Source organism: Miniopterus schreibersii, assembly GCF_964146895.1.
Source record: "Miniopterus schreibersii genome assembly, chromosome: 2".
Classification (NCBI taxonomy): Eukaryota; Metazoa; Chordata; class Mammalia; order Chiroptera; family Miniopteridae; genus Miniopterus; species Miniopterus schreibersii.
The window spans coordinates 186,098,754-186,117,700 of NC_138102.1; the positions used below are offsets into that span (position 1 = coordinate 186,098,754).

Here is an 18,947-nt window from a genome sequence, read left to right on the forward strand (position 1 = left end):
TGACGGAGTTGCTTCCCTCAGGTGCGTGGTGTCCAGGAGCTGGTCTTTCCTGAGCCAGCGTTGGGCCCTGGGGAGAGCTGAAGAGAAGCTAATGCATGTTCCCTTTCTTTTGAAATAGCATCCAGCACGTGTATGGCGCCCAGCATCCCCCTTTCGACCCGCTATTACATGGCACGTAAGTGAAGCTTCAGCTCTCCCAGGGGGGTTAGGCCTGGTTCTGGGGCCTGTGGTGACCCGAAGCTCCCTGAAACTCCTGGGGGGAAGAAAGTGGTTTTTTGTTCAGTAAACATGTGGCTGGTGTGAGACACCCCTGGCCTTGTCACACTCATTCTCTTGGGGGGAGGCAGACGTGGAAGCCACAGCCTGAAGCGGGGCCACTGTGCAGGGGACATACAGCTGGCACCCCCAGCCAATGGGCCGGCCTGGCTCGGTCGTGAATGATGGTGGTTTGTGTCCCTCACACTCCACTGCACCCCGCCCGGCTGCCCGAGGCTCACTCTGCCCTGTGTCTGGTTCCTCCCTGTGGCGAGGGGAGGGTGTGGCTCTGCTGGCCTGCCCCTGTCCCAGAAGGTATCAGACACACGATGGACTGGATGATGTCTGCAGTCATACTGTGGGGTCTTGTACCCCCATCTGTCCCCCAAAGGCCATGCTCTGTGAGCGGTGCCTCCTCCCCCAATCCCTAGCGCAGTCTCGGGAGGGTGGCCAGGACATTGGGGCGAGAGAATCTGCAGGCCCTGCCCAGTGAGGTTGGGGCAGCTGTGGGTTCCCGACGGCAGTGCTGTGCTCCCGCTCAGACCGCGTCTGTCCGAGGCAGAGATGCTCATGGCCTCTTCCTCCTGCTCTGTCCCTGGGTCCTCAGCAGCTTGGCCCAGTTTCTCTGGCTTTCTCCCCTCCAGCTCAGCTCTATTAAAGATCGCCTTTGCTTTGCAGCTTGCTCAAGGCCACGCCCAAGGCACCCACCACGCCCGTGAAGGCCAAGAGAGTCAGCACCTTCCAGGAGTTTGAGAGCAACACCAGCGACGCCTGGGACGCGGGCGAAGATGATGATGAACTTCTGGCCATGGCCGCCGAGAGCCTGAACACTGAGGTGGTGATGGAGACGGCCCACCGTGTGCTGCGGGACCACAGCCAGCGGCAGGAGCAGCACAAGCTGCGGGAGCCTCCAGGGCCCGTGCAGACGCCAGTGCCTTTGGCAGAGCCTCCTCCGGCCCCCAGCGGGGACCTTCGGCTGGTGAAGTCTGTCAGCGAGAGTCACACGTCCTGTCCTGCAGGTGGGATGGGGCTGGAGCTGATGTGCCTCCCTGCAGGAGACCCCTTCCCCTGTGGACAATGAGTGGGGCCTTCCCTGTGGCAGAGCCCTGCCCTTGAAGGCTCTAGAGTTGTCATCCCAGTGGCCTCAGGCCTCCCAGGCAGGAGAAGCAGCCGTGCCCCTGGCTGAATCCTCTCTCCTCCAAGGAGTGGAAGGGCCTGTGGCTTTTGTGGGCCGGTTGTGAGAGGGCCACAGTGAGCACAGGGCTCAGGGACCCCTTCTCCTAACCCTGCACTGGTTGCTCTAGGGTGGCATTTCCCGCAGGGGGCAGCTCAGCTGCACATGTATGGGACGTGTCTCCGTTCGCAGCTTCTGGCTCTGCCTCCAGGGACACTCACACGTGGGCTCAGATCTGTCGGGGGTGGTTCAGATTATAAACCCCTTGGGGCAGGAGCCTGTCTGTGTCTCATACCCCACCTGGGACTCAGCGGCTGCTCTAGAGCCTGCTCTTCCTGCTTCTGCGCTTTCTGTCGGGGGGTCTGGGACACAGGGCCACACAGCTGCTCCAGGAGGGATCTGGGGGTGGGGCATTGCTGTTTTCCATGCACAGTAACGGGGACCTGGTTGCCGAGGTTACTGCTGCCTTGGGGACATCGCTGTCACTTTGCCTTCCAAACTCCACCTGTCCCATCTTTGAGTGGGGCCAGAAGTGCACTCACTTAGGAGTGAGTGGGCCCTCACGTGCCTTAGTGAGGTCACCTGGCTCATCTCTGAGATTCCAGGTAATGGAATCTAGCAACACTGGGCCTGAGCTTCCCACTGGCCGCCCTTGCTGTGGGGTCCTGGGATGTGGTTGAGCAGTGGGTTCTAGGGGGAGGGAAACGAGCCTTGGGGTCATAGCCAGTCCTGGCCTCTGCTCTCTGTGGGCAGCTGAGCAAATGGGAGGGGTGGGAGGTGCTCTACTCTGTGCCCACTTTGCAGGCTTTTCTGGAAGCTTATCTGGGCCAGACTCTGCCCAGAGGCCGAGATGCCTGCTCCTTGGTGCCTGAGGGCTCCTGTGTGAAGCCTCCTGTCTGCGTTCTGGTGTAATGAGCTTACTCTGGGGAGCAGGAGCAGTGGGGTGCCGTCTCCCCCGTCTGGCAGCAGCTGCTGCTCATGGGCATTAGTACGTCTCCCGTGGGTCTGCTTCTTTTCCCATGTTGGGAGCTTACTTTCACTCCATGTTAAATTCCAGTGTGACAGTGTGACAGCTTAGTGGGCTCAGCCCTGGGGTTCAGAGCCCTGAGTGCCTCCTGCTGTTTGTCCCTTGTCGGTCTCAGTGGCTCTTCCCTGTGGCTGTCCCTGGTCCTGGGCCACTGATGTACATCCTGTCTTACCTCACCTGTGGGTCCCTGTGGGTCTGCGTGGGCACAAGCCTTTCAGCCTGTCTCAGGGTCTGGTGCCCTGGGCGAGGGCTGGGCAAGCTGGTGCTCGATGCCCCTCCTGGCTGCAGCAGGGTTTGGCTTTCTTTGCTTCCTCGGGGCGATCTGGAGGTTCAGTCGAGTGGCGGGTCCTGTGCTCTCACGGTGTCCTGGTTGCCCGCGCACTCTAGTCTTTTCCCACTGTCCTCGGTGCATTCCCATGCTTGCCCCCCTTGTGGGTGACTGGCAGCTTTCCTCCACACTCGGGCCGGGCAGCCTCACAGGTATCCTCCTCCCAGCCCTACGCCAGCTGTCCTCGGGCTGCGCCACCCAGGCAGGTCTGACTGGGGCGTCCAGGCTGCTGCTGGCCCGAGGAGGGCGGAGTTTCCTGGTGGTCCCTGTCCGGATTTTACGTGGGGCGTGTCTGTTTGACGATGAATAACACTCCTCCAGTGGAGGGAAGGGGTGACTTTACAGGTATCAGCGAGGTTCATTTAATTGCTCCAGAAGCCACAGTCTGCAGCTTTCAGTGCAGGGAGGAAGGGACACTGTGACACGGAGCATTCACAGAGGGAAATGACTCGTGGCCTCTCTGTGGAGAATGTGGCAAGAAGGCAGGATGCCGCTCTCACCCTTGTTCTCCCTCCGCAGAGAGTGCTGGCAGCCCGGTCCCTCTGCAGAGGTCCCAGTCGCTCCCACACTCGGTGACTGTCGCCCTGAGTGGGACATCTGACCCCGGTGCCCTCAGCAGCTCAGCGTTGAGTGAGAGAGAGGCCTCCCGGCTCGACAAGTTCAGGCAGCTCCTCGCTGGCCCCAACACGGACCTCGGTAAGTGCCTGGGGTGGGGGGTGTGCAGTTGTCCTGTTTCTGAGCCAGGGCCAGTTCTGAAAGACCTCGTCCGTTACCATGTATGCTTCCTGTGTAGCTTTCCTTGTTTAGACATGGTTTGTTAATGTGCTTCCAATGCAGTTTGATTAAGTATTTTGTGTTCCTTTTTCTTAAGCCCCAGTTGCACTCATTTGGCTTCTTAGAGCTGCCCTTGGTTAGCTCTGTGAGGCTGGGCAGACGGGCATCTTGCTGTTCCTGGTGTTCATGGGGCACTGTGCTGGTGACCAACGTCATGATCCTGCTGAGCCTGAGCCTCCTGCTGGGCTTCCCAGTCCACATGGAGTGAGACTGTGAGCGCTGCAGGGGACCCATGGCCAGCTTGCCTAGGCCTCCAGGCCAGCAGGGGGTAGTGCTGTCAGCAGTGTGGTTGTTGTGGGTCTCGGTGCGCGCGTGGACCCCTGAGGCATGGGCCCGCTTCCGTCTGCTGGAATTACACCTGAGTCACATTCTTTCACTTATGTGTCTCCTCGTTGTTGAGCATCACTCTGTGATAGGCCTTTTGCTGGACACTGGAGCTTTCAGGATGGTCACCAGGTCGCTCCTAGTTGGTGGGCAGGTGTCAGGAGTGGAGCTCTGAGGCCTGCAGTGCCCTGCTCGGCCACCAGGTGGCGCGTGAGGCCTGTGGACGGGCGGGTCTCGTAGCCTGTAAGATGCTGCTCTGGTCGGCACCATTCTCGCTGGGAGTTTTCTTTTTGGTTTTCCTTATTTTTGCACATGTGCATGTTGGGCAGGTACACTGCACAGAGGGGTGTATGGTGGGAGGGACTGAGTCCCTTCTCCCTTCCCCGGCTCCCTCCTCCTCCGTTGCTCTGTCCCAGGTGTCTTCTTCCAGACGTGCCCACGCACGTGTCATGCAAACTTCTAACGTTGACTTAATGTCACACTTACAGGAAAGGTGCAAGAATAGTACTTTACCCACTCAGCAGTTGTTTACGTTCTGCCCGTTTTCATCGTGTCTGTGGGCCCCGTGTGCACAGTTCCCTGACCCTTGGAGTCTGGGAGAGATCGTGTCCCCTTACTCCTGAAATGTCACTGCATGTTTCCTGAGGACAGGCATTTTCTCCGTGTGGTCCCAGCAATGTCAAAGTCAGGAAACGTAACAGGGACGCAGCACTGTTACTTCCTCCACAGTCCACGATCACATTCGACCACTGTCCGTATATTGTCCTTCACCTCTTTTGTTTGGTCCAGAGAACTGCAGGACTGCGCATTGTGTTCGTGGTCACGTTGCTTGCTCCGTTAACCTGGAGCAGTGCCCCGGCCTCGCCCCGTGGTCTCGATCTGATGTTCTAGAGAGCGCAGGCCCTTTGGTGTGCTTGTCTTGCGTCCTCGTGGTGACATGTGGCCGGTCATTTGCGTTTTTGGCCATTAGAGCAGGGGCTGTGGTGCTGGTTGTCCAGCATTGACATCCACTCTAGTTGAGAGGTTAAGACGGTGTCTGCCGGTTCCTCCAGGGAGGAGCTGCTCCTTCCTTTGCCGGTTCAGAAGTGATTTGAGAGATGCTCCGGGGTCAGTGCATTTATGTGATGCATTTTCTTCCTCTGCAGAGTGGTTACACCTTTCCGCTCCTCGGTTTTCACATGAGCACCGTTTCCTGTAAGGTCCTGGCAGACATGGTCGTCTGTAGTGCTTTGCTCGAGCCCATCTGTGGGCCCGTCACGACGGCCCTTCCTGGTGGGTACTCGGGTCACTCTGGACTTCCTGTTACTACAGACGACTTGAGAACTCTTCCTCAGACCTGTGATCCTGACCTGTGCTGGTGACGTCCAGAGCGTCCCTGGTGTGCGGAGAACGGCAGCTTGAGACCTGGGCGGAGTCTCAGTGCCCGCTGGGAAAGACAGGCCGGGTGTGAGGGACCAGGTGTCGTGGTTGGAGTGTGTGCGTTAGCCCCTGGCTGCTCCAGCCGCCAGTGCCCCGTGCCTCTGGGGCGGGGCAGGGGCTGGGTCGGAGCGGTAGTGAGAGCGGAGTCTGGGGACGGCTGCCTGTGGGGAGGGCTGGCTTCACTGCCCCTCACCATGACCTCGAGCCGCCTGGTGACTTCCTGCAGCCCCTCCTCCCTCTGTAGGCACAAGAGAATAGTCCAGGTGCAGAGGAGACTCCCACAGTGCTGGGAGGGGCCCCAATGCAGTACACACTCAACAAAGGCAGTTGTTTTTCTTACTTTCACTTGTATCGGCCTGTTTATTCTCTAACCTGATTTTGTAGTGAGGACACGTGGTCATGTGATTGTGGGCACGTCAGGTGGTTTACAGACACTTTCTTAGGTGAACTTGGCGATTTCTGATGGTGGAGGCTAGAGGAGAGTTGATGGAAGCAAGGTTGCCTGACAGGAGTCTCCGTCTGGGCCGGTTCAGGGCTTGAATCTCCTTGTCGTGGGCTTTGTCATTGGGGTAACTGTTGGAAATCAAGATTATCCCTAAAAATAAAGCTTTTAGACACTTGGGAGAATGTGAGTGTGAATGGGTAGGTTGAAAGGCAACATCTAAACATCAATTCTCTGTTAGGTTGGTGGGATTATGGGTTTTTCTTTCTTCAGAAATCTATTAACCATCAAGTCTAACAACAAGAAGCTAAACCCAGAGCTTTTAAGTTAAAGTTACTGGATTTGTATTTACGGGCAAGAGGAAACCCAGGTGGCACACTGCCTGCCTTTATATAGCACATGAGGTAGACGATGGTGGAAGTGATATCTTCACATCACATGAGAGACAGTGGCTGATGTTTGCCAATGTGGAGAACAGATCTCTGAGGATAGAAGAGCCCACAGAAATGGTTCCCCCGCCAAGCGCCCTTCTGTCCAGCAGGGCCTGGTCTGTGGGAGCCTGTGGTCCATGTGAGCCCTGGATGAAAGTAGCAAATGCAGGTGCAGCTCATCCTGCTCTTAGCAGATGAGATTTACTCATCAAAGGCCACTGCTCGAAGCCCAGGGACGTGGCACTCAGAGGCCTTCTTTGTTAGCACGGGCCTGTGTGAGCAGGAGCGACCTGGCAGTATGCAAACAGGGTGTCCTGGGGCCAGGGAGTGGGGCCTGGAGGTCACACGGTGTGAGACATGCAGCCCTGGCCCTTCACACCTGCGGACAGAAGGAGCTTGCCAGGACAGAGCATCAGGACATGGGGCTCCTGCCTGCACTGTGTGGCCGTCACCAGCCTCCTTTTTTGGGGTGGTGTTTTCACTATTAGATATTTGAACTACGTGTAGTATCATGCAGCTTAAAAACACAAATTAAATATTATTTGGTGGAAGTTAAGTATTTCATTTAATATCTTCAGTTGAGTTAATCTTCAGTTTATTAGGAAACCTTTCCAAGTTCTTCCAGGTAACTTGTTTCTGTGGAATCATGATTTTCTGTGTATAACCTTTTTTTTTAAGTACATTTTTATTGATTTTAGAGAGAGAGGAAGAGAGATTGGGATAGAAACATCAATAAGAGAGAAACATCAACATCGATGGGCTGCCTCCTGCACGCCCCCTACTGGGGATCGAGCCCACAACCTGGGCATGTGCCCTGACTGGAAATCGAGCCGGTGACTTCCTGGTGCACAGGATGAAGCTCAACTACTGAGCCGCACCGGCTGGACTTAAAGCAGTTGTTAAAAAACTGTTTGCACGTCTGCTATATTGGTTTAAAGGAGCGGCGTCAAAGACCAGTCAGTCACGTGTTGGTCTCCGTAAGGCACCTTCCGTAGATGAGGAGAGTGCCTGCCGACCCAGCAGCTGTGAGCCTGGCGGCTCTTCTCTCTGAGTGTGGGAGCGGAGATGAGGAGTGGGGGTGTGTTTAAGGGTCCCGGGAGCGAGCTGCTCCTTGCTCTCGCAGCACTTGTCCCTGTCACTTAGCTCCTGTCACCTTCCGCCTCTCATGGACTATTAGAGCTGGCCCGTCAGGCCACTCCGTGGTGAGCTCCTCGCGGGTTGTGGCTGTGCCCCTTATCCTCATGGCAGTGACGGGCGACTGGCACACTCCACTCTCAGGAGATGCTGGCAGAGCTAAGACCAGTAGCCATCAGTCCCAGCCCATGTCCCTTTAGTGGTTATTGACATCTCTGGTTCTCTAGCTGACTTGGGTGAGATGGCCGGTCACCTCACTGCCCAGGAGCTGGTTGTGGGTGTGGACCCTTGAGCCCTTGCTGAGGACTGGTGTTGAGCATAGGTATGAGGTCCAGGTGCCCTTCACGCTGAGTTCTTCCCAGGGGCTGTGCTCTTTACGTTCCAGTTTGTGATGGGGAAGGAGAAGCACAGCTCCCTGGTGGGTGTGATAACACTGGTCTTTGTCACCTCTGGCTGCCAGGACAGAACACCAGACTACAACAGATGTGTTTCTTGCAGCCTGGAGGCTCCAGTGGGCATGGTACCTGGTTAGGGCACACGGCTTGGTCCATGGATGGGGTCTTCTCACTGTGTCCACACATAGTGGGAGGGGCGAAGGAGCTCCTGGGGGCACCATTTTTAAGGAACCAAAGGCGGAGGCCCTGCCCAGGGTTGGAAGCAGCAGGTAGCTGCAGTCCCAGACCTCTCGTCTCGCTGGCTCGCTGTGTCGCAGGCTGCTTTGCTCACCTTACTGCGTTAGGAGAAATGCACTGTCAGAAATTTCATAAAGGATTGAGTCATACTTGGTTAAAAAAAGAAAACTGAAAGACATTTCTAAGGAATAGAAACGCAGGGCAGGGGAGATGAAAAGTAATTCTGTCTGGATTACACCTGATACAACAGAGGCAGGAAGCTCTGTAAGTCAGAGGGGACTTGAAGTCAGCTACCGAGATACAGGGAACACTGGGCTTGGCAGGGCGTGGGGGTAATCGCCTCCGTCCTGAGTTTGTTGGGAGGAGTGGAATGTTGCCAGTGAGACTTTGGCTTCGGTTTTCAGCCAACTCCTGTGATATTAATATCGAGTGAAAGCTTTCTGGAGAAATCTTAGACTGTGTTTAAATTGGTCCTAGAGGGAGAAAGTTAAAGTTTGCTTCGAAGGCTTAAAAAGTGAATGTTGTTTTTCTTACCGTAAGATGGTCTAAAAAAAATGAGGTAAGGATACCTTTTTAAACCCATTTTTACCCAAGGTGTAGTGTAATCCACATACTGTTTTCGGTTCTAGAAGCGAGAATAGCTGTGTGATAGCAAAGTAAGAAGCCACAGTCGCCAGCCACCCTGCCACCGTGAGTCTTAGCATCTTGAGGGACAGTGAGGAACACAGGAGTGTGGGCGCTGGGTCACACAGGGCCAGCGCCATGCCTTGCCATTGACTAGCAGAGTGACCTTGGGCTGTTTTAACTGTTCTCAGCTCCAGTTTCTTCACATGTGATGTAGTGTGAGGATGCCTGCCTCTGTGTCGTTTGGAAGTGAGAGGTCATCTTGGCGTGCACCCCGCCCACTGTGGGTGGGCCCTGGTGCTGGCTCTGCATTATCATCACTGTCTTTTCTGTACAGAACCCCCCCCATTTTTTTCATAGAGGCAGTGAGGATATAGGTGTGATTGGTTTCCCATTTTCTTCTAGTTATTATTACATCACAAACCTTTCCCTGTTGCTAGTCTTCATAACCATCACTTTTAATGGCTGTATAATGTTTTCAGAATTATATTTACTTAAAATTGTTATTAAAATTCTATGTCTAAGCCAACATTTAATTTATGTGTTTAATCAAAATCTAGACATACTAGAATTCAAAAAACTTAATAATGTTCCCTGATGTTCGGGAGGAAGGGGGGTGGAATACACAAGGGCCTGGCATTGGAAGTTTGGGAGCTGGTAATACTCACTTTCACTCTTGGTTTACCCATTTTTGTTTTTAAATTGAAAAAGCTACATTATGCAATATTTAAACATTCACATGGCCCCTGAGGGCTCACATATGACACACATCTCCAGCAGCCCCTCCCATCTCCCACCTCCTTTGAGAAGGGCTCTCTGTGTATTTAGGTGACTGCAGGGGGGTGTGTGTGTCGCTCCTCCCTTTTAAAAATGCACGTGGAGCCTGTGAGTTGCACATGCCCTTTTCTCCCACTTCATGGCATACGTAACGGAGAGCAGGGAACAGGTGATGCTTAGCACAAATGCAGTGTCCAGATGGCAGAAAAATCATCCAGTTTTCAAGTAAAAATAAATATTAAGTTGAGATGAAATTCATATAACAAAATTAAGCATTTTTTTTTTTCTTTAAATATATTTTATTGATTTCAGAGAGAGGAAAGGAGAGGGAGAGAAAGAGATGGAAACATCAATGATGAGAGAGTCATTGATTGAGCCCGCAACCCGGGCATGTGCCCTGACCAGGAATCGAACCCTGATCGCCTTGATCCTAGGTCGACACTCAACTGCTGAGCCACCCCCGGCTGGGCCAAACTTAAGCATCTTAAAGTGTATACTTCAGCAGAGTTTAGTCATAGTCATAGTATAGTTTAGTACAGTCATAGTGTTGTGCAACCACCTAAAATATCCCTAATGCAAATAGAACTAAGATGTGACCCAGCAATTTCACTTCTGGGTATTTATACAAAGAAAATGGAAACACTAACTGAAAAGGGATCTGCACCCATGTTCGTCAGAGCATCATTTACAGTAACCAAGGCATGGAATCAACGCAGTGACCATCAGTGGGTGGGTGGAGAAGGAAAATGCACACGTGTGCATGCACGCACATGCAAATGTGCACACACATTACTCAGCCATAGAAAACGAGGACATCCTGCCATTTGTGACAGTGTGGATGGACCTTGAGGGCATTGTGTTAAGTGTAATAAGCCAGACAGAGAAAGACAAGCACCATAGGATCTCACTTAAATGTGAAATCTAGAACAAAACCCAAACCCACACTGAACAGCCAGTCTCGTGGACGCAGAGAGCAGAGAGGTGGAGGCCAGAAGAGGGGCTCAGGGGTGAGGAAGTGGGTGAAGGGGTCAGAAGGTAGCTTTCGTTAAGATAAGTAAGTCCTGGGGGTGCGAGTTTCCGCATGGGGTCTGTAGTTCGTAATACCACATTGCATGTCTGAAAGTCACTGAGAGTCCATCTTCAAAGCCCTCGCCACGAGGAAAACTGTAACTGTGTGGGATGGATGTTCACAGCTCATTGTGGGGTCATTTCCCAGCACACACACCGACCCGTCATGCTGCGCACTTGGGACTGATACGTGTGTGTCAGCTACACCTCAGTAAAGATGCTCTTCATGCAAAAGAATTGTCAGAGCTTTAGTCACCAGGAGCAGCTATGTTTTGTGTAACAGCAGTTACATAATTGGGGATTTTTATTCCTGTAATCACGTGAAGATAGGTCTTCCCTCGACCCTATGGGCTGCCCGTCTCCAGCTGTGCCCTGCGATTAGACGCTTTTCAGGTAGGATTAAGTTACCTCCTGGGCAGTGTGGGGCATCAAGTCTGTGACTCCTGCCCACACGTGAGTCTGCGGGCAGCTGAGATGCTCAGGCCCACCGTTGGCGTCAGGGCATAGAAGAGGCTCAGGTTAGTGTGTGCGGACCCTTCTCCAGAGAAGTCAGCCCTGGGGATGAGTGGTTCTGCAGGAAGAGCTTCTTGCAGTGCTGCGAGAACCCTTCCTGTGTGTTGACCTCTCTGCAAGCACTGATGTCCAGGACACTTGTGAGGTGGGAAAGGAAGAGCCCGCTGAACCAGACAGGTGTGGGACACGCTGCCCCGCGGCCCGGCGCCACTCACCTCTCCCGACCCTTTGAGCACCGGGGCTGCAGTTCAAGTGTGACCTGTCCGTCTTTTCTTCAAGGCTCACACCCTCTGCCCGTGTATTTGCCAGGTCGATGCTGTTTGTGTGAGACCTGGCGTAGTGAGTGTGCTGTGTGTGATGAGGGCCGTGTGCCAGCCAGGTGCTGCTCTGTGGTGTGTTCCAGGTGACTGGTCACGCCCTCATTTGCTGCTCACAGCCTCATGTCCACTCCTGTAGCCGCCCCCCTGGGGCTCCTTGGTTGTCCTGTTGGGGGGAGGGTTGTGCTAAGGAGGGAGGCTTTATCCCCAATCCGCCACCAAGGGTTGGGGCTGTGCTGCTGGAGCCCCCAGGTGGTGCCACCTGCCACCAGCCTTGTGACTTTCGGCCTCAGGGGAGCATGGCCATGCAAGGCTGTGTGTCAGGGTCTGGTCACTCGGCTGTGACTCAGGACATGACTCATTACCGAGCACCCTGGGCACAGGGCAGCCAGCGGGCCTCATGGCCCCAGGGATGGTGGACAATGACATCCGGATATTTGATGAGCTTGCTTGGGCCAGGCACAGGCCCTGGGTGGTGACCGAGGCCACTGTGGAGAGGCCTCTGTGCCTGTTGCTGGGCTGGCCAGGAGGGGCTGCTGGGATGCATGGTGAGGCGACGTAGGGACAGACTCCACGGTCGGGCAGCACAGGGCTGCAGGTGAGAGAGGGTGGGCCCAACTGCCTGCCCACTTGCCCATCAGATGTTGGGTAGGTGCTCGCCAGGTACCAGGCCCCTTGGCTGCAGCTGATGTGTGCTTGACCTGTGCTGATTAGGGCGTTGGTGGGGTCTTGTCCATGGGTGTGGAGGGCTGGGAAGGCAGAGCATCGGGGAGGGTGTGCGCAGCGGGGCCTGAGCGGGGCCCGAGCCGGGCGCGTGCAGCAGCGACCACACGGCCGCACCAAGGCCAAGTGCCGAGGGCCGTGCGCAGCGGCCCGGGAAGCTGCTCTTAGAGCGTGTGGCGGTGACGTCACCCTCTCAGGGTCCCCTGCCAGTAGAAGTCGAGCCAGCACGTGGAACCAGGTGTGTCCGAGGGGGGTCTTCCTTTGCCACCCTGCAGGGGGTAGTTCTCTGAAGAGTGGTGGCCAAGCAGTGGCCAGAGAAGCCCGAGTGAGGGGCAGGGGCAGATCAGGGGAGGCCTGCGTGGCAGCCGTGGTGCCGTGGAAAAGCACGGCCACGGAGAGGAGGTGCTGAGACCTCAGGTTCAGTCCTGCCTCTGCCACTGTCGCACCTTCATCACGGAACCGTCCTGGTCTCTGTTTCCCCATCGGTCCAGCGAGGGGATGGTGCAGGTAGCAGCCCAGGTCTGGAAGTCGTGACCCCCGACTTTGTGCTGGGGGTCGGTGGGAGCCGGGAGTGATCAGAACTGTGCACGGGGTGGGGCGGGGGCTGCCCTGGCTTCTGTGCCCGCGTGATGACGCGCCGTGGGGCTGCAGGTGGCAGAGGGAGGGTGCGGCTGAAAGTCGGCCGCCGCTGTGGGCTGTGCTGGGAGCGGTGCTGCGTGGAGCCCCCCTCGCCCTCCTCCTGCCTGCGCCGCGGGCTCCAGGGCTTTCTTCTCTGCACGCCCTGCGCTCACAGCGGGCTCAGGTGTAATGAGGCTGTTTGGAGCCCGCTGGCGGTGGGGGACAGTGGGGGACGTTCATCAGTCCTGAGGATCACAGTGGCTCCGGGAGGCTGGCCTTGGCGGCCTGCAGGCTCTGCAGCTCACGTGGTCTCTGGTGGATGCACGGCCTCGGCTCCTCCTCAACCACTCCTCCGCCCTGCGGGGGGTGCAGCCCTTCTGAGAGTCCCCGGCTCCTGCCCCTCTGGGTGCTCTGTGTCCCACCTGCCCTTCCTGTCGCTCCTGGGCCACGTGGATGGGCTGTCAGGGCCGTGGGCAGGTGGGGAGTTGGAGGGGCAGCAGGTAGCCCTGCCTTGGGGACGGGCCCTGCGCTGTTGGTGCGGTTGCTGCCTGTGGGGCGGAGTTTGCCTGAGCGAGTTTGTCCGTGCGGGCTTGAGCTTCCCTGCTCCCACGTGTTCCTTTCTGCCGTTCTTGGCCCTCAGAAACTTTGCACTTATTAACGTTAAGATATTATTATTAAATGTCAAAGTGTAAAGCCTGTTGCCCAATCACTTTCTGGCCATTAGTGCTCAGCCGTAACTCACAGCTATTGTCAGTGAGGTTTCAGACTTGCTTTGCCCAGTGTGGCTGCTTTTTCTTGAGAGAAAGAGAAATCTTAATTTCATTTTGACTTTTTATTGTCTCCATTTCCCTTTTATTAACAGTAACAATTATTTCTGGTGATTCCATCCAGTTACAATACACTGTGAGCTCCTAGCAGGCCAGGCCCGGGAGTCCAGAGGCTCTTCTTCCGCAGGGAGATGGGCCAGTTGAAGGTAGTTACAGTGCAGCGGGGGCAGGATTAGGGCTCCTGAGTGGACCGGCGATGTTCTGTGTGAGTGCAGGTGAACAAGCGTGAGTCCCGCCTGGGCCCACGACAGGGCAGGCATCCCGCGGAAGAGATCTGACGACTCGGGAAGTGAGCCTTGGGGATGGGGGCCTGGGTAGACTTCTGAGTCTCCCTGGGGGGCAGGTGGTGAGGCTGGAGGCGGGAAAGGGCCCCAAGGAGCCGGTGGGGTCAGGAGGCTGGTGCTGGCTCACTTCCTGGAGCATCTGCGTGTTCAGACGTGCACAGTTGTTTCTCCGAGGGCTCTCCTGAGGAGCCCAGCCTTCCCGTGTGGAATACCAAATTTGTTCCTCTGTGACGTTCCCGAGTGTAACTTAAAGTTACACGTGTTAGTGTTTGAAGCTCAGCACTGAGTCATACGAGAAGAGTAACAGCATCGTGTTTCCACGGCTCATGTGTGCCAGGCTGGTGCCCAGTGCTTCCTGCCCATCTCCAGTCCGCTCACAGCCACCCCGCAGTGGATGCTGCTACCATCTGGTTCTGCAGATGACAAAGGACGCTCAGAGGGTGGAGACCCATGTCCGAGGTGTCAGGGAGGAGGTGGCAGAGCCTCGGCTCAGACAGAGGTGTCAGAGGCCACCAGGCGTGGCCCTACTTGCTGGCTATTCAACCCCCCACGCCCTGGTCAGGAAGACCCTGGGTCCACCTCTGTCCTGGCTGCCCAGGGCGTTAAAGGAGCTTCTCTTCATGTCCCTTGGGAGGGCTGTGTGTGTGTGTGTGTGTGTTCCTTTTATACAGACTCGGGATCAGGCGTTCACGTACCTGCGCCCCGAGCTGTAGCTCTTTTGAGGCTCCTGGCCCAGGCTTGGTATTAATGGAGCAGCACTGTTTGTCACCTGTGTTCTGTCGTCTTACCAGCCCCGGGCCCCTGATGTCCTGTGAGTGTGACAGCTTCATCCACTTGGTCACCCTCCTCCCCTGGATTGCCCTCTGCCCTTGGTCTTGTCCCCGTGGGTGGTGTGGACTGAGGGCCCGTGCGGATGGCCTGGTGCGCCTGGCCTGCAGTCCCGTTTCCCATGCTTGCGGTGCTCAGGGTCTCTGCTCCCACCTGGGACCCGTCCTGGGCCGCGGGTACCCTCTCTTGGTGTAGCCATTTGTTAGCCTTGCGCTGTGTCCGAGTCACTGATGCTGTTTGCCTCTCACTGACTCGCTCACTCATCTGGGCATGGCTCTTCAGTGTGTGCCTGGCACTGGGCGTGGAGGGTACACAATCTCTGTGAGTCGCGCTCCCTGGTGTGCAGAGAGCCTGGGCAAGCGGAGTCCACGGCGAGGTTTATGCACGGGGACCTCGGGGAGGGGTGGGGGGTGGGGAGAGACATTGCGTGCCCAGGGAGCTGGTGCACAGGCACAGAGCCTGTGGGGTGTGTATGTATGTGCGCCTGTGCCCAGGTGTGTGCGTGTGCACACCTATGAGAGATGGAGCCTGCTGGTGGGTCTGGCCAGCGCTAGAGGGAGGGCTGGGCAGTGAGCGGGTGGACTTGCTGAGGGTTGTGCCTTTGTCCTGCTCACAGCCACAGGTTCCTCCCTCACCTTAGGGAGGAGTCTCAGCTCTGCACAGGCCCTCCCTCCCTCTCCAGTCCTGCCTGCTGCGCTCCCTGCTCTGGGGCACTGCTGCTCTGCCACTGCGAGAGTGTGTCCCTGCCCCTGTGCCTGTCACTCGCCCTCTGGTGGCCACACCACCTCTTCCATGCTACTTCCATCCTGTCTGAATCCTCCGCCTGGTTCCACACACGGTTGGGAGGTGTCTCAGGAGGGATTGGCTCAGGCCTCGCCCATGGCCTCGTCTTGTCATTTTTGGTGAACTGAAGGATCATTTTTCTCATACCTGTCTGATTTCAGCTTTCCAAAAACTCCCTCTGGCTCTACTGGGGAGGCAGGAAGACTTTGGAGGGGTTTTGTGCTCCAGGGAAGTTTGGTGGCATTGGGGGGTGTGCAGGAGATGGCAAGAATGCTGGGCTCATTTGGGGTGCATTCTGAGTCCCTTCGCGAAGGTGGACCTGCTGGTGGCTGGAGGTGACGTGAAGGAAGGGCTGTGAGAGGGGGCCCTTAGGGTTGGGGCTGGTGTTGGGAATGGGGACAATTCACCCAGATGGGGCAATGTGGGGAGACCCCTGGGGAGGGAGCCAATGGGAAGGGGAGGCCTAGGGGAGACCCACAAGGGAGGCACAGTGCCTCTTTCTCCTTGTGCTAACCTCCTTGGGGAGCATATTTCTTTTGCCTCAAGTTTGCCCTAAAATAAGGCATCTGAGTGGGTAGCAGGCCTCATGAAGATTTGCAGTCTCAGAAGGGGTTAGCATAATAGCTGTGTAAACAATTTAAAATCGACTGCTAAATATCCATGATCCAAATAAATTCCCTTTGCACGAGGAATTTCTCACTCGTGCGTTTTCTCCCTGGGGTCTGCTCTCTGGTCCTGGCCCACTCATGGTGGGTGCAGAGCCTCGCCCTCTGGGAGCCCAGCCTTTCAGTTGATTGCTCAGAGTAGCTTCCCCCTGCCCCCAGCATAGCACAGGAGGATCAGGGGGCCTGCCTTCCCATTGCCCCTCGTCTCTCGCCCACGAGGCGCTGGGAGCAGAGCAGAGATGCAGGAGAGCTTGCTGTCTCCGTCGCTGTGGATTCTGTAACACCTTCTCCTTGCCAGAAGAGATCATGACGAGTTGTTTTAAATAAAAATTGTCCTCACATAAGAGATACATGATATGAAAAGTCACTTTTAAAACAGAAGCAGGTCTAGGCTGAGAGACACTCAGCGTGAATCTCGTGCCCTCCCCTACGAGTAAACACTGTCCTGCACGCGGACACGCAATGACCGTGTGGTGTCCGTCTTTGGGCTCTACCACGATTTGGCCCCCTGCCGCGTTTTTCCAAGTTTCCCCCGCTCACCACTGCCTTAAATACCTGGTGCTCACGCCTCTGCTCTCATTTCTGGTTATTTTCTGGGGGTAATTACTAGATGTGAAGTGATGGCTTCAAAGGCTCCATCAAACTGTCTTTTCCCCACGTATCGGGGACCACCTGCATTTCTGCTGTTGGTGTTCTGTGCCCATTTGCCTGGGACGGTGTTTGTACGTGTGAGCGGGTCAGATGTTAACATTCGCCCTTTGTTGTGCAGGAGGGCGGGTGGGGGGGCAGGTGGGGCGTCTGGCGCACCTGGGTGGGAGACCCTCTGAGAGCAAGCGTGTTCTCCCAGGATTCCTGATCCCCACAGTCAGAGCCTTCGTGCCTTTTTACACCCGAGAAAATGGGGTTCAGAGTGTACTAGCCGAGGGTCACACAGCCACGAAGGGGTAGGTAGGGTTTGACCCCACTGGGCATTCTGGCTCCGCCTCAGTGTGAATCCCCGTCAGAGAACTGTGACACTGAGTCCCTGAAGCCCCAGGGGTGTGCACGTTCCCTGTTCCTCCTCTTTTAGTTTCTCCACCTTCCCCTGCGTGCTGGGGGAGCAGCAGTAACGTGGTTTAATGTTTTACTGCTTTGTTCTGTCTTGTCGTACAGTCTGTGTTTTTGCAGAGGGTTCCAGGGTCCACGGCCTTGCTCTTAAAGAGACAGTTGAGGTTACACCTGTCAGTGCCCGGCTGGTTCCTGTCGCCTGTCAGCCTCGCTGTGAGAGGGGAGGACCCGAGCCCTGGCTCCCGGCTCTGCCAGTGCTGCTGTGTGACCTTCATAGATTTCCTCATCTGGCCCCGTCCTGGAGTGACCTTCATAGATTTCCTCATCTGGCCCCGTCCTGGAGTGACCTTCGTAGGTTTCCTCATCTGGCCCCGTCCTGGAGTGACCTTCGTAGGTTTCCCCATCTGGTCCCGTCCTGCAGTGACCTTCGTAGGTTTCCCCATCTGGTCCCGTCCTGCAGTGACCTTCGTAGGTTTCCCCATCTGGTCCCGTCCTGCAGTGACCTTCGTAGGTTTCCTCATCTGGTCCCGTCCTGGAGTGACCTTCGTAGGTTTCCTCATCTGGTCCCGTCCTGGAGTGACCTTCGTAGGTTTCCCCATCTGGTCCCGTCCTGGAGTGACCTTCATAGGTTTCCCCATCTGGTCCCGTCCTGGAGTGACCTTCGTAGGTTTCCTCATCTGGTCCCGTCCTGCAGTGACCTTCGTAGGTTTTCTCATCTGGTCCCGTCCTGCAGTGACCTTCGTAGGTTTTCTCATCTGGTCTTGTCCTGGAGTGACCCTCGTAGGTTTCCTCATCTGGTTCCGTTCTGGAGTGACCTTCGTAGGTTTCCCTATCTGGTCTTGTCCTGGAGTGACCCTCGTAGGTTTCCTCATCTGGTTCCGTTCTGGAGTGACCTTCGTAGGTTTCTCTATCTGGTCCCGTCCTGCAGTGACCCTCGTAGGTTTCCTCATCTGGTTCCGTTCTGGAGTGACCTTTGTAGGTTTCCCTATCTGGTCCCGTCCTGCAGTGACCATCGTAGGTTTCCTCATCTGGTCCCGTCCTGCAGTGGCCTTCATAGGTTTCCTTGTCCAGGTCCCGTCCTGCTCGCGGGGTGAGTGGCACTTGCGGGATTGCTGGGATGCTGAGGTGGAGAGAGGCTGCTTTTCCTTGATGATCAGATGAGGAAACACGTGGCACTGGCTGTGCACCTGCTCATTCATGTGAAGCTCATGCAGGTCTGAAAAATTAAGGTGATTGTCACTATCACGGTAATCAGTGTGTGTGGTGACGGAGCTGGCAGGAGCCTCAGCCCTGGTCTCCTGGTTGGATGGCTCCTCTGGCACGGGGGTGCTAAGCAGGTTGATTGAAAAGTAGCAGCCCTCCCTGGACTGCAGCCAGTCCCTGCCCGGCTGGAGTTTAGGCTCTGAGCCTGCACCCGGGCGGGTCTGCTTTGCTCTGACCTCTCCCTGTGAGTGGTCAGCAGTTTCTAAGTTAGGAGGCCCCTGTCTTAGAGGTTTATTCCCTCCCCCAGCTCAGGGACACTCAGCTTCCCCCAGGGGTGGACTGAAAGGGTGGACGGATTGTGACTTTTTTGTTGTTAATCTTCCCCTGAGGATATTTTTCTCATTAGTTTTTTAGAGGTACTGGAAGGGAGGGAGGGAGAGAGAGAGAGGGAGAGAAATATTGATGTGAGAGACACATAGACTGATTGTCTCCCGCATGCTCCCTTACTGGGGCGGGGATCGAACCTGCAGCCCAGGTACATTCCCTTGACCAGGAATCAAACCCGAGACCCTTTGATTCGAGGGCCGATCCTCTAACCGCTGAACCAAACCGGCCAGGGCTGGTCACGATATTTTTACCTGAAGATTGCGGTTAAAGTGGCTGAAGCAGC

The 18,947-nt window shown here is 55.9% G+C and overlaps 1 protein-coding gene across 1 annotated transcript in view; it reads left to right on the forward strand.

The window, feature by feature from the left end:
• The window catches only part of TBC1D22A (TBC1 domain family member 22A), a 146,342-nt gene that overhangs the window by 19,737 nt on the left and 107,658 nt on the right, over positions 1–18,947 (forward strand). The window contains exons 2-4 of the mRNA XM_081127383.1: positions 119–175; positions 934–1,274; positions 3,304–3,480. Of these exons, the coding sequence (XP_080983509.1) occupies positions 119–175; positions 934–1,274; positions 3,304–3,480 (575 nt within the window). The remainder of the gene's footprint in view (positions 1–118; positions 176–933; positions 1,275–3,303; positions 3,481–18,947) is intronic.